Source organism: Struthio camelus, chromosome 9, assembly GCF_040807025.1.
Source record: "Struthio camelus isolate bStrCam1 chromosome 9, bStrCam1.hap1, whole genome shotgun sequence".
NCBI classification, from domain to species: domain Eukaryota; kingdom Metazoa; phylum Chordata; class Aves; order Struthioniformes; family Struthionidae; genus Struthio; species Struthio camelus.
Window position 1 is genome coordinate 19,918,483 of NC_090950.1, and position 23,033 is coordinate 19,941,515.

A 23,033-nucleotide genomic window follows, 5' to 3' on the forward strand; every position below is an offset into this window, starting at 1 on the left:
ACACTTTTTATTCTGCTGGATCTTTTCCCTTTAAGAAAAAAGCTAAGAAATGGGTTTGGCAATTCACTATTGAACAAAATTGAACAGAAATCACCAGAACAAGGATACCAGCATGTTCAGACCATTTACACTGTGTAGAGTGTGCACTCAGCAGCATTACAGGAGATGCTGTTTCTCAGAGAGCATCATTTCAGAGGCTTACCTTTAATCAGTAGTGAGATAAACATAAATGTTTGAGAACATCGGGGCCTGGACTGGGTTTATGGAAGCTTAATAAACGAATAACAAACTTGGGTTGAGTATGTGTATCAGGATTGGTTAAACTTCTCAAACTTTTAGTTGAAGAAAAACCACAGAGGTACACCTCAAGATCAGTTTAATTTTATCAATCATTACTCAAGTAATGGCATCACAACATAATGTTTAACTTCTGAAGCAACGACTAAACATATTCACAGCAACACCTTTTGTGTTAAACCTGGAAGAACCAAAGTTAATGGACCATTTGAGCCATGGGCTGTAAACTTTAGTGACAATCTATTACTAGCTGTAGAACAAAATGGGATTGTCCTTTCTGAGGTGATCAGAGCTGCAGTACAAACCATTTTCCAGCCCTGGTTTGCCTACCTCATTTAGATGTATCTATCAGTCAGGATCAAATTGATATCAAAGCCATATGAGCTTTTGGCTCCCAGGTGGCTTTTGCTTGTATTATATGATGAAGTCTTGTGTCCATTATGAAAAACATTTGGGATGTGGGTTTTTTTTTTTTTTTTCTGATGCATTTTCCTGGGATAGCCAGCCCTGATAGCTACATATGAGCTAGTTTTCTAGTGCTGGAGGAAGCTGTCTCAGGTGGAAAAGGGTTTCCTACATGCTGGGTGCAGTGTTTGAGATAGTAGCCCGCTGGCACAGTACATGGGAGATGGATGGAGGCAGCACTACTTTTACTGCAATGACAGAACCGCGGCTGAAGACAACGTATAACAAAAGCGTGGCCTCAGGATGTGGTCTCCAGTGGTTCTTTACAGGTAGCAGGTCCTGTTAAATACAGCAGTGGATTAATATGGAATTGAGCTGCAACAACAGGAATTTGTGAGTGGCTATGAAGGAGCTGAAAAACCTGCAAGGTGCTGACCTTAAGCTAGTGCTCATTTAACTTCTAGCAGCTATTTGAGTGTGTCTGTGCAAACCAGAATACATTCCTGGGCTAGTGGTAATTTCTGAAGCACAAGAAGTCATTGGATAACGTATTCTGTGGCTAAAGGCACAATGTGTAGAGTTTTAAAAGCTCCAGATCACAGAGAGTAAAACACTGCCGCAAACAAAGCTCTACACGCATCTCTTTTGTTAGTGATGTGGAGACCCCAAGCTTTGTGTTTCACTTCATGGATCACAGACACTGGAATTCTGTGTTTAACATTCTTCCAGGTAATCAGATCCTTCAGTGGGAGCGGGCTGATTTTAGGGATTTGTGGGGGGAAGATTTCCACTTTGGTAGAATTTAGTCATCAGTGGTTTTATTAAAAAAAAAAAAAAGGTTTTTTTGGGGTTTTTTTCAGGTTTTTTTTTTTTTAGGACCTGGTAAATTTGGGGAAGATTTAATATTCACAACAATTCTTATTAATGCAGAGAAAACATGAATACATTGATCCTTTATTCTATCTACGGCTATTGAAATGGAAAATCATGAATCTTCAGCAGCAAAGGTGGGAGTTTGGATGCATTAATAGATTACTGCCTTAGAGCGCTTGCACCTTGCTGCAGTATAACTAAGCTGTGGAAGCTCTGCTGAGGTAGTTTAAAGAATGATAAAAGAGAATCCAGAGGCTGTCATCCAGCCGTGAAGAGTACTCTGCCACATGTAATCACAGCAATCAGCTATCTGCTTTTGACCTGTTATTCTAATAATCAGTTGAAGTGCAAAAAAATATGTATATATATTCTGCACCATGGTACATGTATGACATGGCAAATTAGCTCAATTTTGAAAGGACACATCTGGAAAAGTTCATTTTGAATTGTCTATCTTTTTCCCTATTCTTCATTCAAGATTCAACTGTTCATGAAATTTCATGGATAATATTTTATTTGAAAGATTTGTTATACCTAAAGACCTCTGTTGAAACTGGGAAGTGATTCTGCTCCCATTAAGCTGAAAGGTAGTGTGCACAGGATCAGGCACGTTATAGAAATTGGTGGGGTAATTTCTTTTCGTTTGCAGTGATACAGGCTTTGCATAATAAACCCCTTACAGAGAAGACCTGTTAATTAGAGATATAATGTGTGATTTGTCCATATACAAATTTCTAATACACAGCAGAGCTTTCTGTTGACTCAAAGAAAAACAGAAATCTGTATGTGTTTTGGATGTATGCAGAAGGAAATCCAAAGTAAAGTAATGATCTGCAAATTATATGCTGATAGTTTTATCCAAGAAATAAACCTAATCTCTTCCATCTTGCTTATTCTTTTTCCTAATGTTACTGCAATTCTGTGCCTGATTCAAGGTATTTTGTAGCAAAGTTGAGAGAATGTTAAAACACATCTAAAGTGAATCATCCAAAATCTGTTTTGAATTTGATTCCATCTTACTATGAACCCTTGTGGTAGCTTTTCACCTAGATAATCTGAAACAGAGGCTAAGATCAGTGAGGCTTGCATAAATAAGCTGACTTGAGAAGAGAGTAGAAAATATACCTGAAAAACAAGTCTCAGGTTCACATATTTGCGATTGCAAGTACACATACCTGAAGCCTGACTCTGGGAATGATGCACTACTACTAAAACAGAAAGTGCTGGGTAGACCAAAAACTGGAGTCAAAACAGCTCCAGTTTAGAGCTACGTTCACAGTTAACCACAGGAGAAGGAGCTACTGAACAGGAATTAGTTGTGGAAATTCTTCAGCAGTCATTTCTGAATAACCAATTCTAGTTCTGTAAACACAATCTCTGATACTGCTTGCATCTTTCTGCTCTTGGCACTTCCCTCTTTCACATAAAAAGAAGTGCTTTCCCCTCGGACTAGCTTTCATCTGCAGACTATTGAATTTATCGAGCTGCCTATGAGATTATGCAATATCAGCTAGATCAGACCACAGATACGCAGTTAAAAGCTCAGCCTTACTGCCTCTAGGGAGATGACTGGTTTTCATCTGTCAGATTTATACAGCGCAGGAGTCAGCTCTTCCTACCCAAGTTCCCACTCTAAGACAAGATCAGTAATTATACTGGTGAGAAACCAGGTTTGCCCTCTCTGATTTACATGTGTATTTTCAGTTAGCAGACTCTGAGCCCGCCTGTGAGCTTGTTGAGAGGTGAGTGCTCTCTCTCTGCTTTCTCACCCACTCCTGCTTCTGCAAGGGAAGGCGCAGGCAAAGCAGAGCAGGGGCTGTACCCAGCCAGGTCTTCCTGAGGGTGCGGTGCTCTTGCCAGGCATGCAAATGCAGAAAGAGAAAGAGGGCTTGCAGGAAAGGTTGCTTGTTTTTTCTTCCAAGAGGGGCAGGAAGAACAGGGAATGCTGCAACTGTTTGTTCTGCTGGGGACCCAGCGAGGCCACTGGTGGTGGGTGCGTGTGGTGAAGGGCAAAACAGCTGCATGCTGCTTCACGCATCGTCTGCATCTGCTCCCATCAAAATAAAGAAACTTCTCAGTGGGACCCCTCGATGGAGGAAAACTTCTCAGTCCCATACTTATGATATTGCTTTTCCTCAAGCTGATGAACGTGTACCTGGACCAATCATACTGAGCTGAAGATCCCTTTTATTTTTTCATTGTTAGGTGTGTCGGGCAGAGTGATGAAAACTTTAGCATCTGGTATGTGTGGTAAGTTTCAAATCTGTTTCAGAGGGAAAACTGGTAAATAATGTTCTTTGATAGATATATGAAGAGAAAGGCATTAAGAGAGACTGATAGCCGGAGAGCATTGCTCCTGGGCTGTCCCTGTGTTCCGTCTTTATTGACTGATGGGAATCATTTATACATATCCTTCTCATTGTATGCTGACAACTGAGCTGGGAAAAACCAATGAATGGTTTCAGGGAGAAACGTTTGAATTTTCAGCCAGCACGAAGCACTGTGCATTCAGCACTGAGAAATTGTTTTCTACGGACTTTGATTATGTCCAGTATGCTGGTGGGCAAAGCACAAGATAACAGCTATTTGCAAAATATATTAATGAATATATTAATTTCAAGACACACAGCCATCTGTCCGTGCTGCCTGCAGATGGTGATCATACCCCGTCCTCCCTGTTTTGCCTCTGTCTCAGGTTCCTGCTGCTGTTTTTCCTGGCCTTGCTCCTGTCCTGTGGAATCCTCTTCTGCTTCCAGTGTTGGCTGAAGCAACGGAGCTGCCTTTCCCACCAGCGGACCCTGGCTGTGTTTGCACTCAGCAGCTCTGATGCCTTTTGCGGTTAGTCCTCTCTCTACCCACTGCGGGATCCCGCTGGCCCCAGCAGGCTCCTCAGAGGCCCCTCCAAAACCCCATAGTAGGAATCTAGGCTTGGGTGGGAACTGGGCTGCAGCCAGGAGCTGTGTTTCTCATTCACTAGCTCAAGTAGTGTGGTGCCCAATTTGGGGGTCTTGGAGGGAAGATCTGACCGTGGACTTAAGGGATAAAATTTGCCAGATCCTGTTCTCTCCCCCTGCCACACCTTCAGCTGAACTCAGTGCTGCTGGTGTGTGTCTCGTGTCCTGACCGTACCTAGTCGGGGCTCAGCCACACTGGCACTGGTGGGGAACAGGATCTTCTCCTTAGTGCCAGGTGGACTCTGCAGCCTGATGTTTCTGAGCTGCAGGCACTGCCTGGTGTCAGGCAGCCCTTTCCAATACGTAACCTGAATTGCTCGCTCAGGTCCTCTTTAGCCACCCCAGCAGTTGGCTTGAATGGCTGGTACACTCTGGGATGAGTTAGAAAGTTGTCTTAGTGCATGCTGTTCCTTGCAGTAACTGCCCTCAGCATTTCTCCAGAAGCATCCAGACCTTCTGGGGACCGGGCTATAATGACTACACGGAGCACCCAGCACTAATTTAGGTTATTGACAGTAATACCAGCAGGCTGGGCCAGGCCAGAGTCCCTTAAAGAATAAAGCCCATTGTTCGTTGTTAGACTAAGTCCTTCTCAGAGGAAGTTTTGCCTGCTTGCGGGCGGCCGAGGACGCCGTCTCCATAGGGAGAAACCACCCCAAACCCACCCAAGTTCCTCTGTTCTGGTGTCTTGTATCTGCAGTTCATGATGAGATGCCTTGTGATGCCATGCTTCAAAAATGTCTTTCTTGTTTCCAAGTGGTTTGACAGCTCCTCCCAGATTCACATCTCTAATCCTTGTGCTTCCTCTTCACTCCTGCCTACTGTACAGTTACTGTTTTGCTTTTTCCCCAGTGAGTGAAGCACCTCAGTGTCCATTTTCTGGATCTCCGAGCTCCTGCATGAATGCAGAGGTGTCTTCTTCTCCTGCCCCATGTTTCAGCCTTGGGGAAGCTGAGTTGCCTCCATGCTATGAAGACATTATGAAGGAAAACAAACTCTAAGTGCCGCATGCTGGTTTACTGGAATTCTACTTGCTTTGTTGGAGATCTTCCATTACACTACAGTAGTGTGAGAGCAAAATCAGACCTTTTCTCAAGTTGGGCAAGAGAATACCCATATTTCGTTTTAAATTAAAAGGGAAGACAAAATGTAACAGAATAAATGCTAAACACGTATTGAATCTGTCACAGGGGCTCAGGTTAACATTTTGATGTGGCTCTGAATTTCAAGAAGCTCCATCAAAGGTCTGTCTGTACACAGGGCTTCCGGCTCATCCCTTAGATTTGCCCCTCTAAGGCTGCTTGAGGAACCCTGTGTGTTTTAGAACTGAGCACTGACTAAAGAGTTGATAGTTACTTCTCCAACTTGGGCTGCCTCCTTTACTTGGCATTGTGTGAGCAAAACACCCTTTGGCAAAGTCACATCGTTCTACTACATTGTAGTGCAATCATGTCGCTCTGTCGATCAATTGCCGTATTGAAAATATTTAGCACCACATATTAGATTTGTCCAGTGCAAAATGCAGTAAATTTACAGTCAATAGAAGGAAAGCAAGGAATGGGGATTATGGGAAGAGTAGCAGCAGCAGCAGGAACTAGCTACAAAACACAAAAGAAGAGGTTTTGTTTGCCTGAGCTGTTCTTAATTTCGTGGTGATTATCTCCAATTCACTACTCTTGCCCTAGCATTGCAGGACAACAGACTTTGTACGTCTCAGGACCCACACAACAGTTTCCCACAGGGGGTCAGGGATTTGGTGCTTAGTTATGGCTAAAAAATGTTACTTTCTCTGAAGTAATCGCTGCAGAGAGAACTGGAAGAGACTTCTGGAGGTCACCAAACTGCCTTATGCCCTAGCAGGATCAGCTCTGCCTAAACTATTCCTAAAAATTATCAGTCTGACGAGTTCTCAAAGTAAAGTTGTAAAATTTCCCCCTTATCTGAATTCCGGATGAAAACAAACATTTCCGTTTCTCTCAGTGTAGAGAGCTCAGGACTGCATTCAGACCCTTTTGTGCAAATGCTGAAGGGTAACATCACACCTGGCATGATTGCGCCTGGGGAGCCACAGTCGATGGAGATGGGCTTGCAGTTAGGACCATAAAAGACTAGTTGCAGCCCACAGTCCACTTAGTACCGCAACTGCCCACCTGCAGAGTGGGACTAGTACCAATCCCCCTGCTCGGGAAGGAAACTGAGAAGATAAATCTGTTAAAGGTTGTAAGGTTGTGAGGTGCTCACACATTCTCCTAATGAGGCCCTGTAAGTACCCTATTTAGGTAGAGAATAATAACATATTTTGAGAGAGAAATTCTCTGTCCAAACCACAGTAAATTATCTCCATAAAATCTTATTTTAGAAGCAGCTTTTAATATTTGACTCTTGTGTGGAAGGAAATAAATGTTACTGTAGCAAAATGAGTGTTTGTGCCAGCAGGCTAAAATATTACAGGTTTTATTAATAAAAATTAGCAAGTACAGATTCAGTCAATGGAGAAGTTGAGTGATCCCTGAGTGTCCTCTCACTCGATGAACTTAGTAGGAATTGCAGGTAATCAGCACCTCTCAGGATCAGACCCTGTATATACATAACTGCTTCCTCTACTCAATCCCTTCAATTTATGCCCTGAAGCATGAGATTTGATTATGTTTGTCGCCTCAGCTTGCATAGCTGGCTAGCAGGCATTAAATCAGCTATCGCTTCCTTCAAAGCTACACACTGCATTTGCTTCAGTGACCCTTTCTTGGAAGTGAACTCTACAGGTTGTCTGCATTATATGCTGTGTGAAATGTTATTGTCTCCTACTTATTAATTGCTTGCTTCTAAATACCTTGCTGCCTTTATTTTCCTTGAATGTCACCTTCTAATCAGATGACAGGAGAGGTTAACAAGCAAGGACTGCTTAGTTTTCAGGGCCTTCATCAGTCTGAGACCTGCTTTCACAAGGTCCAGTAAGCAGCATTCATTATCAAGGCTGTAAATTCTTCCCCCAACACCCAACAGAGGGCAAGCGAGACTTTCAGCAGTGCACCAAGGAGGCTGCTGCTCTTGCAGAAGTGTGCACAGGCATAGGCTTGTGTTTCCGTGCTACTAGGATGCATTAAAATGCATTTGCAGTCATGTTTGGGGTACCTTCTTTACTCAAAAGAACTAAAATGATTCAGCCAAAATTGTGGTAGGTGGCTCATAACAGAAGTAGTCAGTACCTATCAGTAGCTATCACAAAATTAGGCTCAAGCTGGAATTGCCAGCATGAGAGCACCCACCTACTGAGGTACTTGTGCAACCTGGTGGAATGCCTTGCCTCCTCCAAAACCTGCACAAGAGCAGGAGCCATCTGCGAAAAGATTTCACAAGGGTTTTTGTTTTGTTTTGTTTTTTTTTTTGATTGGGCATAAACCAGCCTTACTGCTGACGTTGAGCAGGGAAGGAAAGCACGCTGAGAGGGCTCTGATTACCAGAGGGTGGTGGCTCTGCTCCCATTAAAAGCTTATGGGAGAAGGATATGGGGAAGGGATTAAAAGGCTGTGAGAAAGGAGGAGTTTCCTCACCAGCCTGGCAGCAGCTTGGCATAGTGCTGTCCTACACGTGCTTTCCAGTAGATAGTGTGCACCTTGAGGATGGAAGGCAGCATTGCCTGGTGGCAGAGCTCTGAGGCTCATGACAGGACCTGCCCTACTTCTGCCACTGCCTTCCCTATCACCCATGACACTGATTTTCTTCTAGTAAAATTCAGAAAGTGTTGGTTTCCCTCCTTTTGCAAAGTTGTTTGGGGTGGTCCCACCAACCTACCATTACCCTGTGAGCATGGCTTCTCCCAGCCCGCTTCTTTACTCCTAGGCACTCCAGCAGAATCAGCAAGGTTTCTCCCATTCTCAGAAAAGCAGCAATTTTGCTTGGTATCTTACGCTTTTATAAGCACTTAGCCCTAATGAAGGCAGCTAAAGCAGTTTGGTTGACATTTCTAGAGATATAAGGAAAGATGAGATGTTTCTTTGCAATTCAGCACCTTAGAATTGGATCTAATTTGGAAGTGCTGAGAAAATGCACTTGTTCCACTGTTGCCCTCTGACTTCCACTTGTTCTATAATTTACAATGCCTATTAACTTTGAGAGGACATGGCAAACTGCTCTAGAAAAATCCCAGAAAACACTGGAAGGCAGATATATTAGTGAGGGAACTTGTCGTCAGTAAGGCTTGATAGGGGAAGACGGAAGCAGGGCAGAAGAGCTAATTGCTTGGTGACCATCTGGAAGCAAAAGACAAAAGGAACATGGAGAGGCAGCACAGCTGGACTTTCACCTCCACACGTCAAGAGCTGAATAATAAGTCATAAACTGGCTCTTAGGCAAAACAGAGTAAAAACAAAGGCAGATGAGTCATGACAGGGGATCAGTCTGAGCTGCCAGGAGAGTTGCACATGAAAGAGCAGAAAATAATAGAAATGCTCATTATTCTGTTTTGGGGGGGATTTTTTGTTTTGTTTTGTTTTGTTTTGTTTTGTTTTAATTATCATCTGAAGACTGTGGATTACAATCTAAATTCTTTTGCATAGGGAGCAGGAAGATAAGATCAGGGACAGATGCTTGTTCTCTTTGGGTCACTAGATGGCACAATTCTGGTTCTTTTCTTTCTCCGTGAGAGGTGTTTCACAATACGGACCAAACAGCTACCAGAACGTTGACCTCAGCAACCTGTAACAGTGCTTGAATAGAATAAGGCTCCAGCAAAGTCTGGTTCGAGCTTCTTGTTGCAAATCTCTGAAGAAATGGTATCTTTGTCTTCCTTTCTCCCAAACTGAAGCTCTCACTCCCTCAACAACCCCCTGCAAATGGCTCTTCCCAGCAAGAGCACCCCATGCTCCTCCCACTTACTGGGTCAGAAGATGAAGCTGTTGGATATACCAGTTTTAAAACTGCAAATGTTGGCAGAACCAAATCTTCCCTGCCATCCGAGAGTGCAGCCCGTGTGCAAAAAGGAAAGGAAATGTTTCTTATCAGCATGATTATAAGCTTATGATCTGAGAACTCCTCTGTTCAATCCTGAGCTCTGGTATGAATTTCTTCTGTGGTCTCTGGCTATTCATTTAACCTCACTGCCTCAGTTCCCCTCTCTAGGAAATGGGACAAGTAGATTTAACTGCTCTGGGAGTCTGGTATTGGTCACGCTTATGCAGTTTTGAAAGAAAAACCCTCTCAGTGCCATGAGCTGTTCTTGGTGATCAAGTGCTTGGCCACAGTATTTAAAAGCTGCAGAAGACCAAGCTGTGGGGGTCTAGCCCCAGCTGAGAGCTGTGCTTCCCCAAACCTATATTTTGTGGTAGGATTTCATTTTCTTTTTCTTTCTCTGCATATTTATAAAATGATTAGAAGTAGATGTGCCAAAACTGGTGATAAAGTCTGCCGGCTGTTGAAGAGCGGCTGCTACAGGCACGCAACGGGGCCTGGTGCTTGCAGCTAATGCCACAGTGTCTGGGCAGCCACCAAGACCAAACTCCACTTTCTCAAGGCCTGGTCCTGTTAGTACTGCTGTCTTTTGTTTTATTCCAAGTCAGAAGTGGTGTCCCTTGCAGCAATCAGAGCAAATCAGCACAAAGCCAAAGCACCTTTCTAGGTGAAGCTTGGAAGTGGGGTTAGAGACAAATGCAGCTTTCAAAGGCAACTTCACTTATTGCACTTCATAATATTACAGCTATGTAAGAAAAATAGCTTGCTGAAGTAACAGTCTTATCTGATGAAAACAGTTATTCAAATCTCATGAATTTTGCACAAAAATCCCACGTGCATGAGAAGAGGGGAAGTCCATATTTTATCCATGCATCTGCACTGGGAGACGGTCTAGTTCAAAAACTCACAATAAGAGATCTCTATTAACAACACTGATTGAGACAGTGAGAGGATGAAATATTACTTGCAGAAAAGGACAGCTACTGCAGATGTCAGTGTTTTATTATATAACTATTGCTTACTTACTTACATCAATAGGGGAAATTGACGCCTACTTGCAGGGCATTAAATAAACTTATCAAAGAGCTCACCTATAAGACATTGCTATTTTCCATAACCCGCTACCTGCTCCAGCTGCAGCCCTGACAGGCTGCACCAAGTGGTGTACAATCAGTGGAGAGGGCGATGAGGAGCCCTGAGTTCAAGGAGACATCACAAGACAAGTACAGCAGCAAATGTTTTAGTCACAGATTTCAGCTAGGTCCCTGACTGCCTCTGCCTCTGCCCTGGGAAAGGAGGCAAAGATACTAAACCAGACTAGATGCCTAAATATGCAAAAGTATTCTTCAGAAGTTAGTGGCGATTGCTAAAAGCTTTCCTGTTGGAACTGAAGGATTAAATGTTGAGCCTCAGCTGGAAATCGCATCTAAGCAAAAAGCCCTGTTAGGCCATCGATAGCAATTGGGAAGACAGAGTGAGTCTATTGTAATATGGTGACCCCCACTATCCCCAAAGCAAGCTGTTGCTGAGTAGAATGTAGATAGGAATTTGGAAAAACCAAAGAAAATGCCTTAATACCTGAGCTCACCTGCAAGCTCTTTAGCCTTAGGGATTGGTTGTGATTTTGAAAGAAAAAAGTTCTGTATACTTTCTGGGGGTTTTATTGCTAATGAATAAACAACCAAACTAAAATAGATTGGCATCATAATATGACAACAAACTAATGAGAACTGAACACTGCAGTCATGAAATCAAAGTTACAATTAAATCAATCAGTGAATTAACAATTATATATTAACAACTGATCAAAACATCAGATAGACTCTCAGTAAGATTTGAATAATGAAGCAATACAGTACTGGACTGGTTCTTACAAAACATTAGCCCTGCAAACCTAGGGGTGGCTGTGACCTGTTCCTAATCTTCTTGTGCAGCAGTAGATCCTCCAGAGTTATCATACAGTGGCAGAAGAATGGGTACAAGATTAAAGAGTTAACCCTTATTCTACCTATAGTCTGTAGAAAAGAAGGGCTCACAGAGAGTCATGCAATTTTTTTTTTATATACACATATATTTGAGGATAGTGCATCCTAGCTTAGGATAGTATTTAGAGTGTGCCCAGAAGTGTCCACAGAGCCTCTGCTTGTTGGTAGGATCCCTGCATTGCAAGTCCCAAAACACCTCCCATCACCCTGAAACAAGCTGAAGACCATTAGGACAAAGGCCCAGAAGCCTCTGAAACTGCAGTGTGCCCCAGAAAAAGAACAGGAAAAATCAATGGTCTGAGATCTGTAATTGCACCTGCGTTAGCAGGTGATCCTGGGTAATTCACCTTGGACTAAAAGAGAGATAAATCTTCCCAGCAAGAGGTGATCTCTTCATGACTCAGAAAGACCTATAGGAAACAGCAATAAGAGTCTGGCAGGCATCCCTGAGTATTAATAGTGAGGACTAACACATTGTCTGTGTAGTCTGGGAAGTATTTGATTCAGGACTTTGGTCCAAATGATGCTGTCTTTTGCTCAGCACCTCCCACTGAGAAACGTCTCAGCACTGGATGAGTCAAGCTAGTGCAGCCTGTGGAGTTATGGCATCTTTTCTCCTTTGGACAGCCTCCCAGGAGAGGAGCAGGAAGACAGGAGCTCCCTCCTGGGGGCAGAAGCTCAGCACAGCTCTGCCTCTGCAGTGGATTTACTCTCCTCTCCCCCGTGGCTTATCCCTGAAAGAGCAGGGGTTCAGAGGTACAACCCAAGAACTGGACAGGCATTTGGCCCCAAAGCTGGCTCACAGAGCCCCCAGAACATCACTCCCTGTGCACACGGTTCAAGTTACATCTCTTCTGTTCCTGAACAACCTGCAGCAAATGCATGCTTCTGACATGACCATGGGGGGGGGGAAAAAAAAAAAAGAGGTCTGAATGCAGCCTTGTCTCTCCACCTTCCTGGACTAATAGGCATAAATTGCTATTGCTTCCAGGTCTCCTTGTGCATTCTTGCTATAACCCGTAAATTCATCACGTTGCACATAACTCTTGTATTCTCCATCTCTCGGGACTTTACTGTAAAGAAGCTTCCTTCTCTTCTCCTACTATGTTTTCATCTATTCAATATAGCTCATCTCTTGGTAATAAATTGCCATCAGTTTGGCTAAGATAAGTGTCTGAACACTGAAACAGCATGAACTTTGCAGGCATGAAGCCTCCCTTGTCTGGGAAGCAGATCTGCAGCTAGAATCTCTTGCTGAGGCAGTTACATTAAGGTCTGAACCTTGTGTAAGGGTGGTTGAGCCTGTAGCAAAGACATTTGGACCTGCTGCTGTTCCACCTGCTCTCAGGGATTATTTTTCATTTGATTAGGAGCCAGTGACCATTCATGTCAGCACCGCCATCTATATTTTCACCGCTGCTTGTCAGTGCTGTGCTACAGCACAAGATAATCTGCTTCTGGAATAATCTGTGAGAGGATTCAGCCCCTCATCCTCTATCGTGGGGGCTAGCAGAGGTATCCTTTGGGACACGGCCCACACAGGTCTCTAGCCTTTGCCCTCTCCTCTGCCTCTGGCCCTGATAACATAAGGAGGGCTTCATGCTACCTTGGGGAAAGAAGACAAAGTTCCCCATCTCGATCTCTCACTGCATGCTCAGTGGAGAAAGTCTATGTCTGGTGAAGCCAGAGTTGCTGTATTTCCTAGGAGTGTGCACGCCCCTCTTTTGACTTTACTAATTTTAATCCACTGCCACTGAGGAGGTGCATCTCTACAGAGGGTCTCTAAGACTCTTCTTAGTCTCTGGTGCCTGTGACTGTATGAGATGGAAGAAAGGACTGGACTTGGGCATCTCCTACCAACCCTAAGTAAACTGTGGGTAACCTTCGCTTTCCTTCAAAAGCATTGCAGGGCAGTCAGCATTTCTGCATCCATCCTTGGGGAATGTGTTAAAATATACGGAGTTTTTTCAATCCCTTAATGAAGACACGGCTGGAGGTCTAGCCTCCCCTAGCCTATGGCAGCCCAGATTGCAGTAGGTGAATGCAGTCCTTAATTAAATTTAAAAATCTTTTGATAGAAAGGGATAGAGGATTTTATAACAGTTGATCCTAGTTTCTAGCTGGCATATCTGTCGTGCATAGGAAAAGATTTCATATCTTTGCTCACTTCATCTTTGTCCAGGTAAAACTTCTACTAAGCAAAAAAGAAGCTGGCAATTTCCAGATCTCATCAAGTCTAGTGAATCCCTACTGTACATTTTAATGATTACTGAAAAAGACTGTATTTTAGGGGGAAGAAGGTACCTGAATTTACAGCATTTTCTCAGTGTAGGGGTTCATGGGCCAAGGGTACAGCCAGGCATTTAACACAGCTTTTTATCTTATGCTGGACTCTCAAGCTGTCCTTTAGGAGGAGAGCATACCCACATGACAGCTGCACGGATTCCAGAAGTTTGCCAGATGATCAGTTCTTCTCTTAGCAGAAGCCTACATTATCTAGTTTGTATGTTCTTTCAACACATTACCAGACACGAAACAGATCCATCTTGTAGTACGGGGATCTTTACGCTGAACACTGGGGTCTGATCCAGGAGCGGCTGATTTATCTCACTCATAAGGAGCCAAAAGCTGAAAGAGTTTGTGTATTTTAGTCTGTGCTTATGTGAGCAGCCTCAGTACTCAAGACAAAAAGGAATCCCTAAAGCATGGTCCTTCTTGGAGATTACTGTCTTGAAAGAGATTTTTTATTTGAGGCTCTCATAATGCAAACACTGTACCATAAAGCTCATCCTTGAAATGTAACTTAGCATCCATATCTCAAGCACCTTGGGTATCTGTACAATCCACAACAAATAAACGTAGAGCTTTTTCTGGTGTTGCCTATTCCTCATACTCTTGTGTCCATTGCATACATTTTGGCAGTAGCTGTTTGCGAGGATGGCAAATGCACATTTGTTACGATTGTTCCAGCTGGGGAATAGTCTTTCCTCAAGGACTGAGCAGAATGAAGTCTTCCAGAGTTGGTGCCTGTGATGCACAAGGAGAGAAATAAGAGCTGCTAACAAGTGTTTGGTGACTTTCAGCTCTAAAGCTCCAAAATGCGGAGAAAGAATCATTCCAAATACCACCAAGATACAGTGTAATAACACATTTTTTGTCACCCTCACACCTCAGCTCCCACCTGAAGACCTTGATGTGCCTTACAGTGCTGCTGAAATAACACTATTCCCATTTTGCAGCTGAACAAACTGCAGCTGGGGCTGAGCAATCATTTAGGGAGATCTGTGCAGTACTGGAGCTCCAGCAATGTTTGTGTGAACCCGTTCATGCTCACACAAGCACTGTCAGATTTCCTGGAGCCCATAATACAATGTTTATGCTGGATGTATTCAGGCTGCATGCAGGAACACAGATAATTCTTGATCAAACATAAAGCCTGTCAGAATAAGTGCATTTATATAGGGGTCAGTAGTTTGGGTTGTAGAGCTCTTGTGTTCCTGATCCAGGACGAGGAACCTTACCCACTATCTCACCAAAGCTCTGCTTCCAGCACACTGGACCTCCTTCAATAACAAAGCCAGAGACAGGGGAGCAATTGTCCAGCAGCCCAGCAGTGGCTTCAGAATCCGATGCCTCTCCAGAAGCTGATGCAGATCAGTGTTCCTATCGCTCCCTACAGCACCACACCAGTACCCCAGCAGAGAAGTCGAAGTTGTAGAGGGCACAGAGACTGAACTATCCCTCCTTCCCTCCCTCCTAGAGACAGTCCCAGAAGAACTCTCCTGGCTCTGTGCACCTATAGCAGACCCCGAGCCATCACTCTCTCCCTCAACTGTGTTCCAGCACTGTGATGGTTCCTCACCTCTGAAGAGATACACGCAGCAGGTTAGCAGAGCCCCAGACAAGAAACACCCAAGCGACCCAGCCATGCCAAGCCAGCATGACCAGCCAAACTTGTACTGGATGCCCAGAAACACGTTATGGAAGACCAGAGAGGAGCGCTCCACGTAGACATCGATGGCGTACCACAGTGAGCCAGTAATGCCTGGGATACCTGCAGGACAGGAGAGAGATGCCACACAGTGCTCTCACGTAGACCACAGCGATCACGAGGAGATTGCAAATATAAAATACTTGAGTTATAGCCTGCTGCCTCCCGGTCCTGACTTTAGACTGGGATGAACCTCCCAGGGCATCAATTTTTGGCCCCAGCTCTGTCTCAACCTGATCACTCTGCCTTGTGAACCTTGGCTCCTACTGATGTCGTTTGGAGTATTTTCAGGGTAGAGTTTGTACCGTGTGGATTTGCACTCTCTCAGATATCAGAAACTGTCATCAAATTTTTAAATTTCTGTTTTAAAAGGGGGAAAGCTCCTCCCTTCATAGCTTGTTTATCAACTTGTAAAGTTGCTTCAAGATTTTAAATTTCTAGTCTGTTTATTTTGACTTTCAAAATTTTGACCACACTTTTCAGACAAATTTAGGGATGAAAAACAGAGGGCATTTAAAAGAATCTCTCCACGTACTTTACATGTGCTATCAGTGTTTAGGATGGATTATATATTAAATCTGCATATGCTAAAGTAGAGATAGCTGTTCAATATTGGCTTAAAGTCAAATGAAGTGGCTTAGTACCCTAGCTGGCAGTCTGTTTATTTTTGTATTTAAAATTCTCCCACTGGCTGTAACAGCAAAGCACCTCAGTCCGTCAGGTTTTATCACCTATAAAGGAGAGCTGTGTTATTATCCCTTTATTACAGATCAGCTGCAGAGATTTGGAGCTAAGTGACTTGCCCAAGGTCACACAATTTGTGGCAAAGCTAGGAACCAAACCAGGAGGTCAACATGTTCCTAGCTCTTCAGTAATTCTGTCTCTTTGCTATAACAATACTGACTTCCTCAGAGTTGAATGGCAGTAAATGAAGTCAGTCAAGTCAGCAGTCAACTCACCTGGTCAGTAAATGAAATAAAAGCAGATACACTGAACTAGCAGCTGTTAGAGGCAGGCGGTGGACAGTGGGTAGGTTTTATACTGTACAAATCAGAAGTAAATAAAATTTCCTTCTCTTGTGTTTACCCTCCAGGAGATCACATGCTTCTCTCCCCAAAGTAAGAGAAGGCTTAACAGCTCCTCCTTTTGCAAAAGGGCATCCTTCAGGATGGATCCACAGTGGAGGAATACCTGCAATGAGCAAGGTAACTCCAGACACCAGGCAGATGCGCAGCTTGGTATGTGGCTCATCTAGAAGGAATTTCACACAGTCTAGTCCCAGAAGGAGGAAGACAAAACCAAATCCTGCCAGGATATCTGCCGTGATCATCATGGCTCGGGTCAGCACCAGCTTCACTGTAGGACAAAAGCAGATTGTTCTAGTGCACAAGGAATGGAAATGCTAGTGGGGTAAATGGGTCAGATCCCATGAGAAAATATTTTTCTCAGTGAAACTTTCTTCAGCTTCCTCTGGCTGTAATACACTACTGAGAAAAGAAAAACGGCTGTCATTTGTAGATGTGCCAAATTACCTTTCACTGACAAGAATAAATGCCCATTCTACACGCAGGGCCCGTGAGTGACCACCTGTCGTGCTTCTGATTCAACCACACTACAAGCCTGTTTTCATCTACACTTTTACTTGCAAAGAGTCTTTTGCATCCTTTCAAGCAACAGACACCCTGTCACCTTCTGGGTGCTGTGTTGGCAAAGGATGACTATCAGCAAGAACTAGACTCTGAATTAAGCACCTGAGGATTAGCAGATACCATCTTTATTGATAGCCAAAGCATGGGCTCAGGCCAAAGTGTGCTGAAGATCTGCTGACCTCGACATAGCCTGGTCCCAGCAAGTGACTTGAGCTTCTCAGCACCTCATGGGCGCCTTGAGTCCCAACTACAGTGAGATGGAGATGCTCACACCATCGGGATCAGGGTATCCCCTCTCTTTGTGGAAAAATCCTTCATTCGTACATACCAGGGTGCTCAGCGAAGATGGAGTCATACTCATCGCAGGTTTGGATCCCGTCAAAAACATTTGTGACACATTCCCACCACAGGCCACGGCATTTTATACTCACCTGTGGGTAAAGAAGAGGGAAAAAAGACATTAAATGAATATATATCCAGCAACCAGCAGATGGTCAGCTAAATTGTTCAACAGAAATCCTAATCCAGGTGTGTCAATGGTAAACTGGAGCTGTTTAGCCTGAAGAAGAAAAAAGTGGCAGGACAAACTGAAAGAATGGTGTTTTCTGTGTCCTTGTTAAAGTTTTAAATTAGAGCAAAGGAGATTCAGATTAGGCATTCCGGGGGGGGAGGGGGGGGGATCCTATTGGTAAGGAAAATATCCTGAAGGAAACTGTTGCAAAAGGCCACGGGGTGACTGTAATCACAGATATCTGAGAGTGTGTTTGATCACTCCTGCCAGATGCTTATCTAGGTGGAGCTGGGCAGGGCTATGGACCAGATGACCTGTGAATTTGCTGTCCATGCCTGCTTTCCACCCTCTTCTCCTTGAGAAGGAGGAGAAGGAAGGAGGCTGCACGGCAAGGCGAAATGAGTCACAGAGGCAGGTATTTTGCTAGAAGCTGGGAGTGCTGAATGGGATATAGCCGCAATGTGATGAAAGAGTGTTTGTTCTAGATTGGAGGTGTGAGCATGAGCCCCTGTGCAGGTGCCTGTGGAAGGCTGCACCCAAATGCCTCAGCTGTAAATACAGTCTGGAAAATGAGAGGCAGCTGGCTCTGACATTGGCCCTAGGGCTCCCGCACGCTGCTGGCTGTAGGTCCGCATGCGCCACGAGTGAGCCACACTCATCACTGACACATCCAGACTCGGGTAGATGTAGCAGTAGCATCATTACTAATCGTCTCAGTGCTGCTGAAGACTTAGAGAGCATTCCCAGGCCAGCCTTCCGTAAATCAGTTTAATATGGGAGGAATTTTCATTAGCAATGCAAATACGGCAACAAGCACCTCTAAAACATTCCTGGGATTGCTCATACAAGGAGCAGAGATGCTGTCAGTGCAGCTTTGGACTCAGGGCTGCCTTTGTACTGCAACAGACACCCCACTGCAGTTTATTAACAGAGAAACTGTCACAGGAAACGTGTTTCACTCTGGGAAAGGGAACCGCACTTGTTTGGATGATGCAAGAAATTCCTTTTCCCTATGCTTTGTACATCACAAAGTAGATAGCAATGTATCTCAAACACTTTAATAAAGTCCAATATAGGACACATTTAACTCTTTAGCCAACTGCAATATAATACACAAGCCAAACTGCACAGGTTTTCAATGATACTGCAAAATGGATTAAAGGAGACTAAAAATGACTCACTATTTCAGACTTGCAGAAAAGACACTGTTCATGTTTGAGTGAGAACAATATGCACAGTTTGTTTTGTAAACGTGAAAAATAATTGCTTATAATTTTTCAGATTTTTTTGGTAGATTTGATGGAAATTATCATGAAAATTAAAAGCATTGAGAGAAAAATATGGTATAATTGAATCTGTATTTTTCAAGAGAACAATTTCATGCAAAACACTTTGACCTATTTATATTAGGCACAAGCTTTTACTGTCTCCCTCTTACTTCAGCTGAAGTTCCTCTTCTGTCTTAATTTACTACCACTCAGGCTATGCTTGAAATGAACATTTTCATTAAATTGCATTTTGTTCCACTTGTGTTTATACCATTTCATATTCCTCCCGTATCACCTTAGCCTTATTCATATTACTCTACATTCAGCTAGCGCTGTCAGGTGCTTCCGCACTTGCTGATATCAGTATTGCTTTTAAAATCTTACACACAGCATCTTCACCTAAACTATTTGTGAAGGAACTAGCAGGATTCAAGATGTCATTAGCTTCCAAACAGAATAGAGGTCTTCGGGTGTTAAATTTTAAATCTTGGCCTAATCTGTAAAGCAACCTGCTTCCCAGACTAGAAAACCTTGCTACACATGTTTTGTTTCTTGGGATGTTTTAATTGTCACCTACTAGTGCTAGTGCTGAACTTAAACCCAGAAAAGATCAAATTGCTGCCAGAAGACTCCTGCTCGTCAAACTTTAGAAACTCTGCATTTCTCCTGCCAGAGCTGTGCTCGGGACTCATTTCAATGCTGCACATGCATAGCCAGGGATAAGAGTCCCGTTTCCCGGTGCAAGAGTGAGAGGGGGGAACCCGGATCAGCCTGAGCCAGCACTGCGCTGCTCCAGTTTTGTGTTACCTGCGTTTTAACCTCCTCAGCCACCCCCTTCTCCCTTCTGCTTTGGGCACTGTTTGTCCATCTGGCTTGCTCAGCTATTCCCGAAGCATCTGCATGTTCTGTAGCAGCAAAGCACCTTGAGCAGGGAGCAAGGCTAATTAGCAAGTACTGGCTGACAAGCACGGGCTCTTTGGCCCTCTCTTCCCGCAGGGTTTCCAGCAGAGTGGGACCTGCCTTGGTGCAGATGGTGCACGGATGGCATGCACCAGAGCCTTGCACCACATTGGTAGCACTAATTCCCCATCACCTTTTCTGCCCATAGCAAATCTGCTCCAGCTTCCCTGGGACTGGCCAAGGACTCCCCTCGGACCTGTGGCCAAAACGCCTCATCTCCCAATCTGATTATGAAACACATTCCTCAGACCTGCTTTCCCTAACACGAGTGTGCATGTAAAACATAAACTGCATAATGACTATAATATATATAACTATAGCCTATTCATAATGTATAATTAATAGTAAAACACGTCTAATATCAAAAAAAAAGACAGAACGAGCACACACTTCACATTCTGGGGAAAGCAGAGAGGACAAACATGAGAGATGTTAGTCATGGCGTTTTAATGCATTGTAAGAAGGTGCTTGCACACAATGATTATGAACCTAGCACGAGACTAAAATAGGCCATGTTAAACAGTAGTGGTAATATTTTAAATCCGGCTGTAACAGGGAGGGATTGAGTGTACACAACAGTGTCTTTTGTGAAGCAATTGTTATGATTTTTAGTAGTATAAAACACTGCAAACTGAAGGAAGCTCTGGTCAACACTGTGAGTGGGTAGGCAGGGGGATGAGTTACAGCAGCGAGATAAGCTGTTTCCAGTCATCTGAGCTGTGGCAATCGAGGTTTCAGGCTGCCCGGATGCAAAGGAAAATGCACCAACTCAAACTATTTGCTCTATTTCAGTAACTTGCTCTTTCCTGAGCCAAGTACCTGTCCTGGCGGCAAGGGGCTCTGAGCTGACCCTTGCCCAGGCTCCCCACAGCACTTCCAGATGCTGCTGCTCCAGCGCTCCCTGGCTGGATTCTGCCAGAGGTCACTCCTCCGTGGCCTGAGCGTCAGAAAGAGGCAAGGTGGTGATATCTGTGCTGGAGGATGACAGTCCTTTCTCTTGAAGTCAAAAGTTGCCTGAATTACTACTTTTCCAGATGAAAACAGGACTCATTATGGATTCCAGGCTTTCTGGCCATTGATGATTTACCTACGTTCTCCCACCTAGAGAGGCAGTGAGTCATTAGAGCCATTAGGGAGCTCGTTCTGTCACTTATTAAGGCTGCGGGCATTTTGCTCCATTACTTAGTATTCACACTCAGAGCAGGAATGTGAGAACAGCGGTTGCTAATGGCCAAAGTTGGTGTTAATGGAGCACTTAAAGACAGCCCAGCACAGGTGTATTTGTGCCAAGAAGACAAAGTGAGCTGGCAAAGCCTCGGGACTTGGTTCTTTCCTGGACTCAGGAGTTGGACTTTCCTTGTCTGTTTTGTTTGGAAATGATGGCAGTTTGGGATCCATTTGGGTATACTGCGCAATATATATAATATAATATATAATATAATATATATTGATATCCTTAGCTGACTCCAGACTGTTCACAACCTCCTGAAATGAATCTAGAATATCTCCTAAATTAAGAGGATAAATAAAGAACAATATCCTAGCCAGCATTAGTGGGTGCACTCTGTTTACCCTGCAAAGAGGCTCCATGATCAGACTCACTGACCATCAGCAATCCCATTACATAAGAACTGTGACCACCTCAGCCAGAGTTTCTTGTGGCATAGAGAAAAAAGGTACTTTCCTGGTAGTACTTTACCCTTTTCTTTGCCAGATAATTCACCAATTTGTCAGAGGCAGCAAGTCATGGCAATTCCTCTCCAGCCAGTGGTCTTGAGCCTGTTGTGTGTGACCCTGCACTTCATTCAAATGGCTAAACATTGTATTGCAATCACTGACTCCTGAGGAGCTTTGGTTTTCCTACACTGGCTAGCAGATAAGAAGTTCCCTCTTGATATATGCAGCCAAAGTCTGCCTTGGAAGGTGTTTCACCTTCGTTGCATAAATCATCAAGTTTTCCAGCGGTCAGATTCCTACACTCTTGCCCTGCAGCCCTTAAACTGTTTGGGGTCTGAAGTCTGTGGGCACAGCTTGCATGTATACGTTGTTCGGCTCACTTGTCTTTTGCGGTTTATGCCTTTGTATAATGTGAGAGTGCACAAGTTTAAGCAGATGTCTTTGAGTCCTGGATCTAAGACCAGTTCCCATGCTCAGCCTAAACTTCTGCTAGTCCAGTAGATCAATGGCTGTGGAGAAAAAAACTTGAAGAGCACAAGTGCACGCTGTGGACTCTTTAGTTAAAAAGTCTGGTGTACAGAATTAAAAACAACTCCGAAATATCCATGCAGGCTGGAAATGGAGGATAACCACACTCCAGTTTATACACATTTGAACCTAGAGCCTGTAGACTTTTCTTGGACTTAGTAACTGACAGCAGAGCGTGAATAATAGTCTAGCAGAGAGAATTACACAAAACATCACTTTTCCCCTGCTGCTACTGGAGTCATTCTTTTTTTTTTTTTCATCCATTTTCATCCAGGACAACAGGGGGAAGGTACATGAGGGTGCAGCAATGATGCCAGGAACCCCATGGCCACATCAAAGTTATCCCTAAGACATATTTGCTTTGGCAAGCAGGCTGACCTCACCCCGATCTTACCTCCAGGGAGTCATCAGCGTTCACCATCCAGCAGTCTGTCCAGGTAGATGCTATCAAAAACCCAGTAGAGAAAAAAGCAAAAAAACAGGCAACATACTGGAGGAAATACCTCATCCCAGCAGGTGATTAGCATATCCGGGGGCATGAGAAAAACAGTGCCCAGCTCTTGCTCTTAAAGCTGGAGTAGAGGTAGAGCCTCAGCATCCCACGTCACCACTACCTTCTTCCAGTGACCATGAACAGTGAGAATTTCAAACTTCCACCAGTGCTGTCAGTTGACAGTAGCTGCAGGAGCAATGTATACCCACGACATGGAGCGGAGGAGGGTCAGAAAGACCTCACTGAGCACGGGAACTATTGCAGCCAATCAGCCCTGCACAGTTAAAGATCTTGTCATGCCTGGGTGAAGAGAAATGGAACTATGCAGAAGTCACATGCAAGTAGCTGGAGTCCTGGACCTCCAAGGAAAGAAAGCGCCATTACAGATCTTTGCAAAGTAGGGCTGTGGTTAAAAAAAAGAATCAAAACTTCTTCTTCATGGCAGAATTTTTGAGCACTGCTAAGGTCACACACAAGAGCACCAATGTGCACACG

General features: G+C 44.0%; 2 protein-coding genes across 5 annotated transcripts; one reads left to right on the forward strand and one right to left on the reverse strand.

The window, feature by feature from the left end:
* The first annotated feature begins 1,268 nt into the window (after window positions 1-1,268).
* On the forward strand, window positions 1,269-7,648 carry TMEM207 (transmembrane protein 207). 4 transcript variants are annotated; one of them, XM_009682134.2, is made up of 5 exons: window positions 1,269-1,431; window positions 3,280-3,317; window positions 3,781-3,825; window positions 4,271-4,413; window positions 5,382-7,648. In XM_009682134.2, exons 1-5 carry the CDS (start codon window positions 1,357-1,359, stop codon window positions 5,528-5,530), a joined length of 450 nt encoding a protein of 149 aa, XP_009680429.2. In that variant the 5' UTR covers window positions 1,269-1,356; the 3' UTR covers window positions 5,531-7,648. The 4 variants fall into 4 exon arrangements, with proteins under 4 accessions (XP_009680429.2, XP_068810696.1, XP_068810695.1 ...); XM_068954595.1 differs by having other exon boundaries at window positions 1,290-1,431; window positions 3,781-3,816; XM_068954594.1 differs by lacking the exon at window positions 3,280-3,317 and adding an exon at window positions 1,633-1,709 and having other exon boundaries at window positions 1,321-1,431.
* A 6,545-nt stretch (window positions 7,649-14,193) lies between these two features.
* CLDN16 (claudin 16) lies at window positions 14,194-22,712 on the reverse strand. The gene is made up of 5 exons (XM_009682135.2): window positions 22,440-22,712; window positions 17,430-17,532; window positions 16,644-16,808; window positions 15,324-15,515; window positions 14,194-14,488 (listed from the first exon to the last, which is right to left on the reverse strand). The coding sequence occupies exons 1-5, from the start codon at window positions 22,551-22,553 to the stop codon at window positions 14,349-14,351; spliced, it is 714 nt and encodes a 237-aa protein (XP_009680430.2). The 5' UTR covers window positions 22,554-22,712; the 3' UTR covers window positions 14,194-14,348.
* Between the last annotated feature and the right edge of the window lie 321 nt (window positions 22,713-23,033).

Bases quoted from the DNA above. Each gene is read 5' to 3' on its own strand.
- TMEM207 (XM_068954594.1), top strand. From the start codon at position 1,357: ATGTGGAGACCCCAAGCTTTGTGTTTCACTTCATGGATCACAGACACT. The intron at 3,826-4,270 runs GTAAGTTTCAAA...CCTCTGTCTCAG, and splicing joins TTTAGCATCTGGTATGTGTG to GTTCCTGCTGCTGTTTTTCC. The intron at 4,414-5,381 runs GTTAGTCCTCTC...CTTTTTCCCCAG, and splicing joins CAGCTCTGATGCCTTTTGCG to TGAGTGAAGCACCTCAGTGT.
- CLDN16 (XM_009682135.2), bottom strand. From the start codon at position 22,553: ATGAGGTATTTCCTCCAGTATGTTGCCTGTTTTTTTGCTTTTTTCTCT. The intron at 16,809-17,429 runs GTATGTACGAAT...TTTGTCCTACAG, and splicing joins CATCTTCGCTGAGCACCCTG to TGAAGCTGGTGCTGACCCGA. The intron at 15,516-16,643 runs GTATTCCTCCAC...CCTGTCCTGCAG, and splicing joins AGTTACCTTGCTCATTGCAG to GTATCCCAGGCATTACTGGC.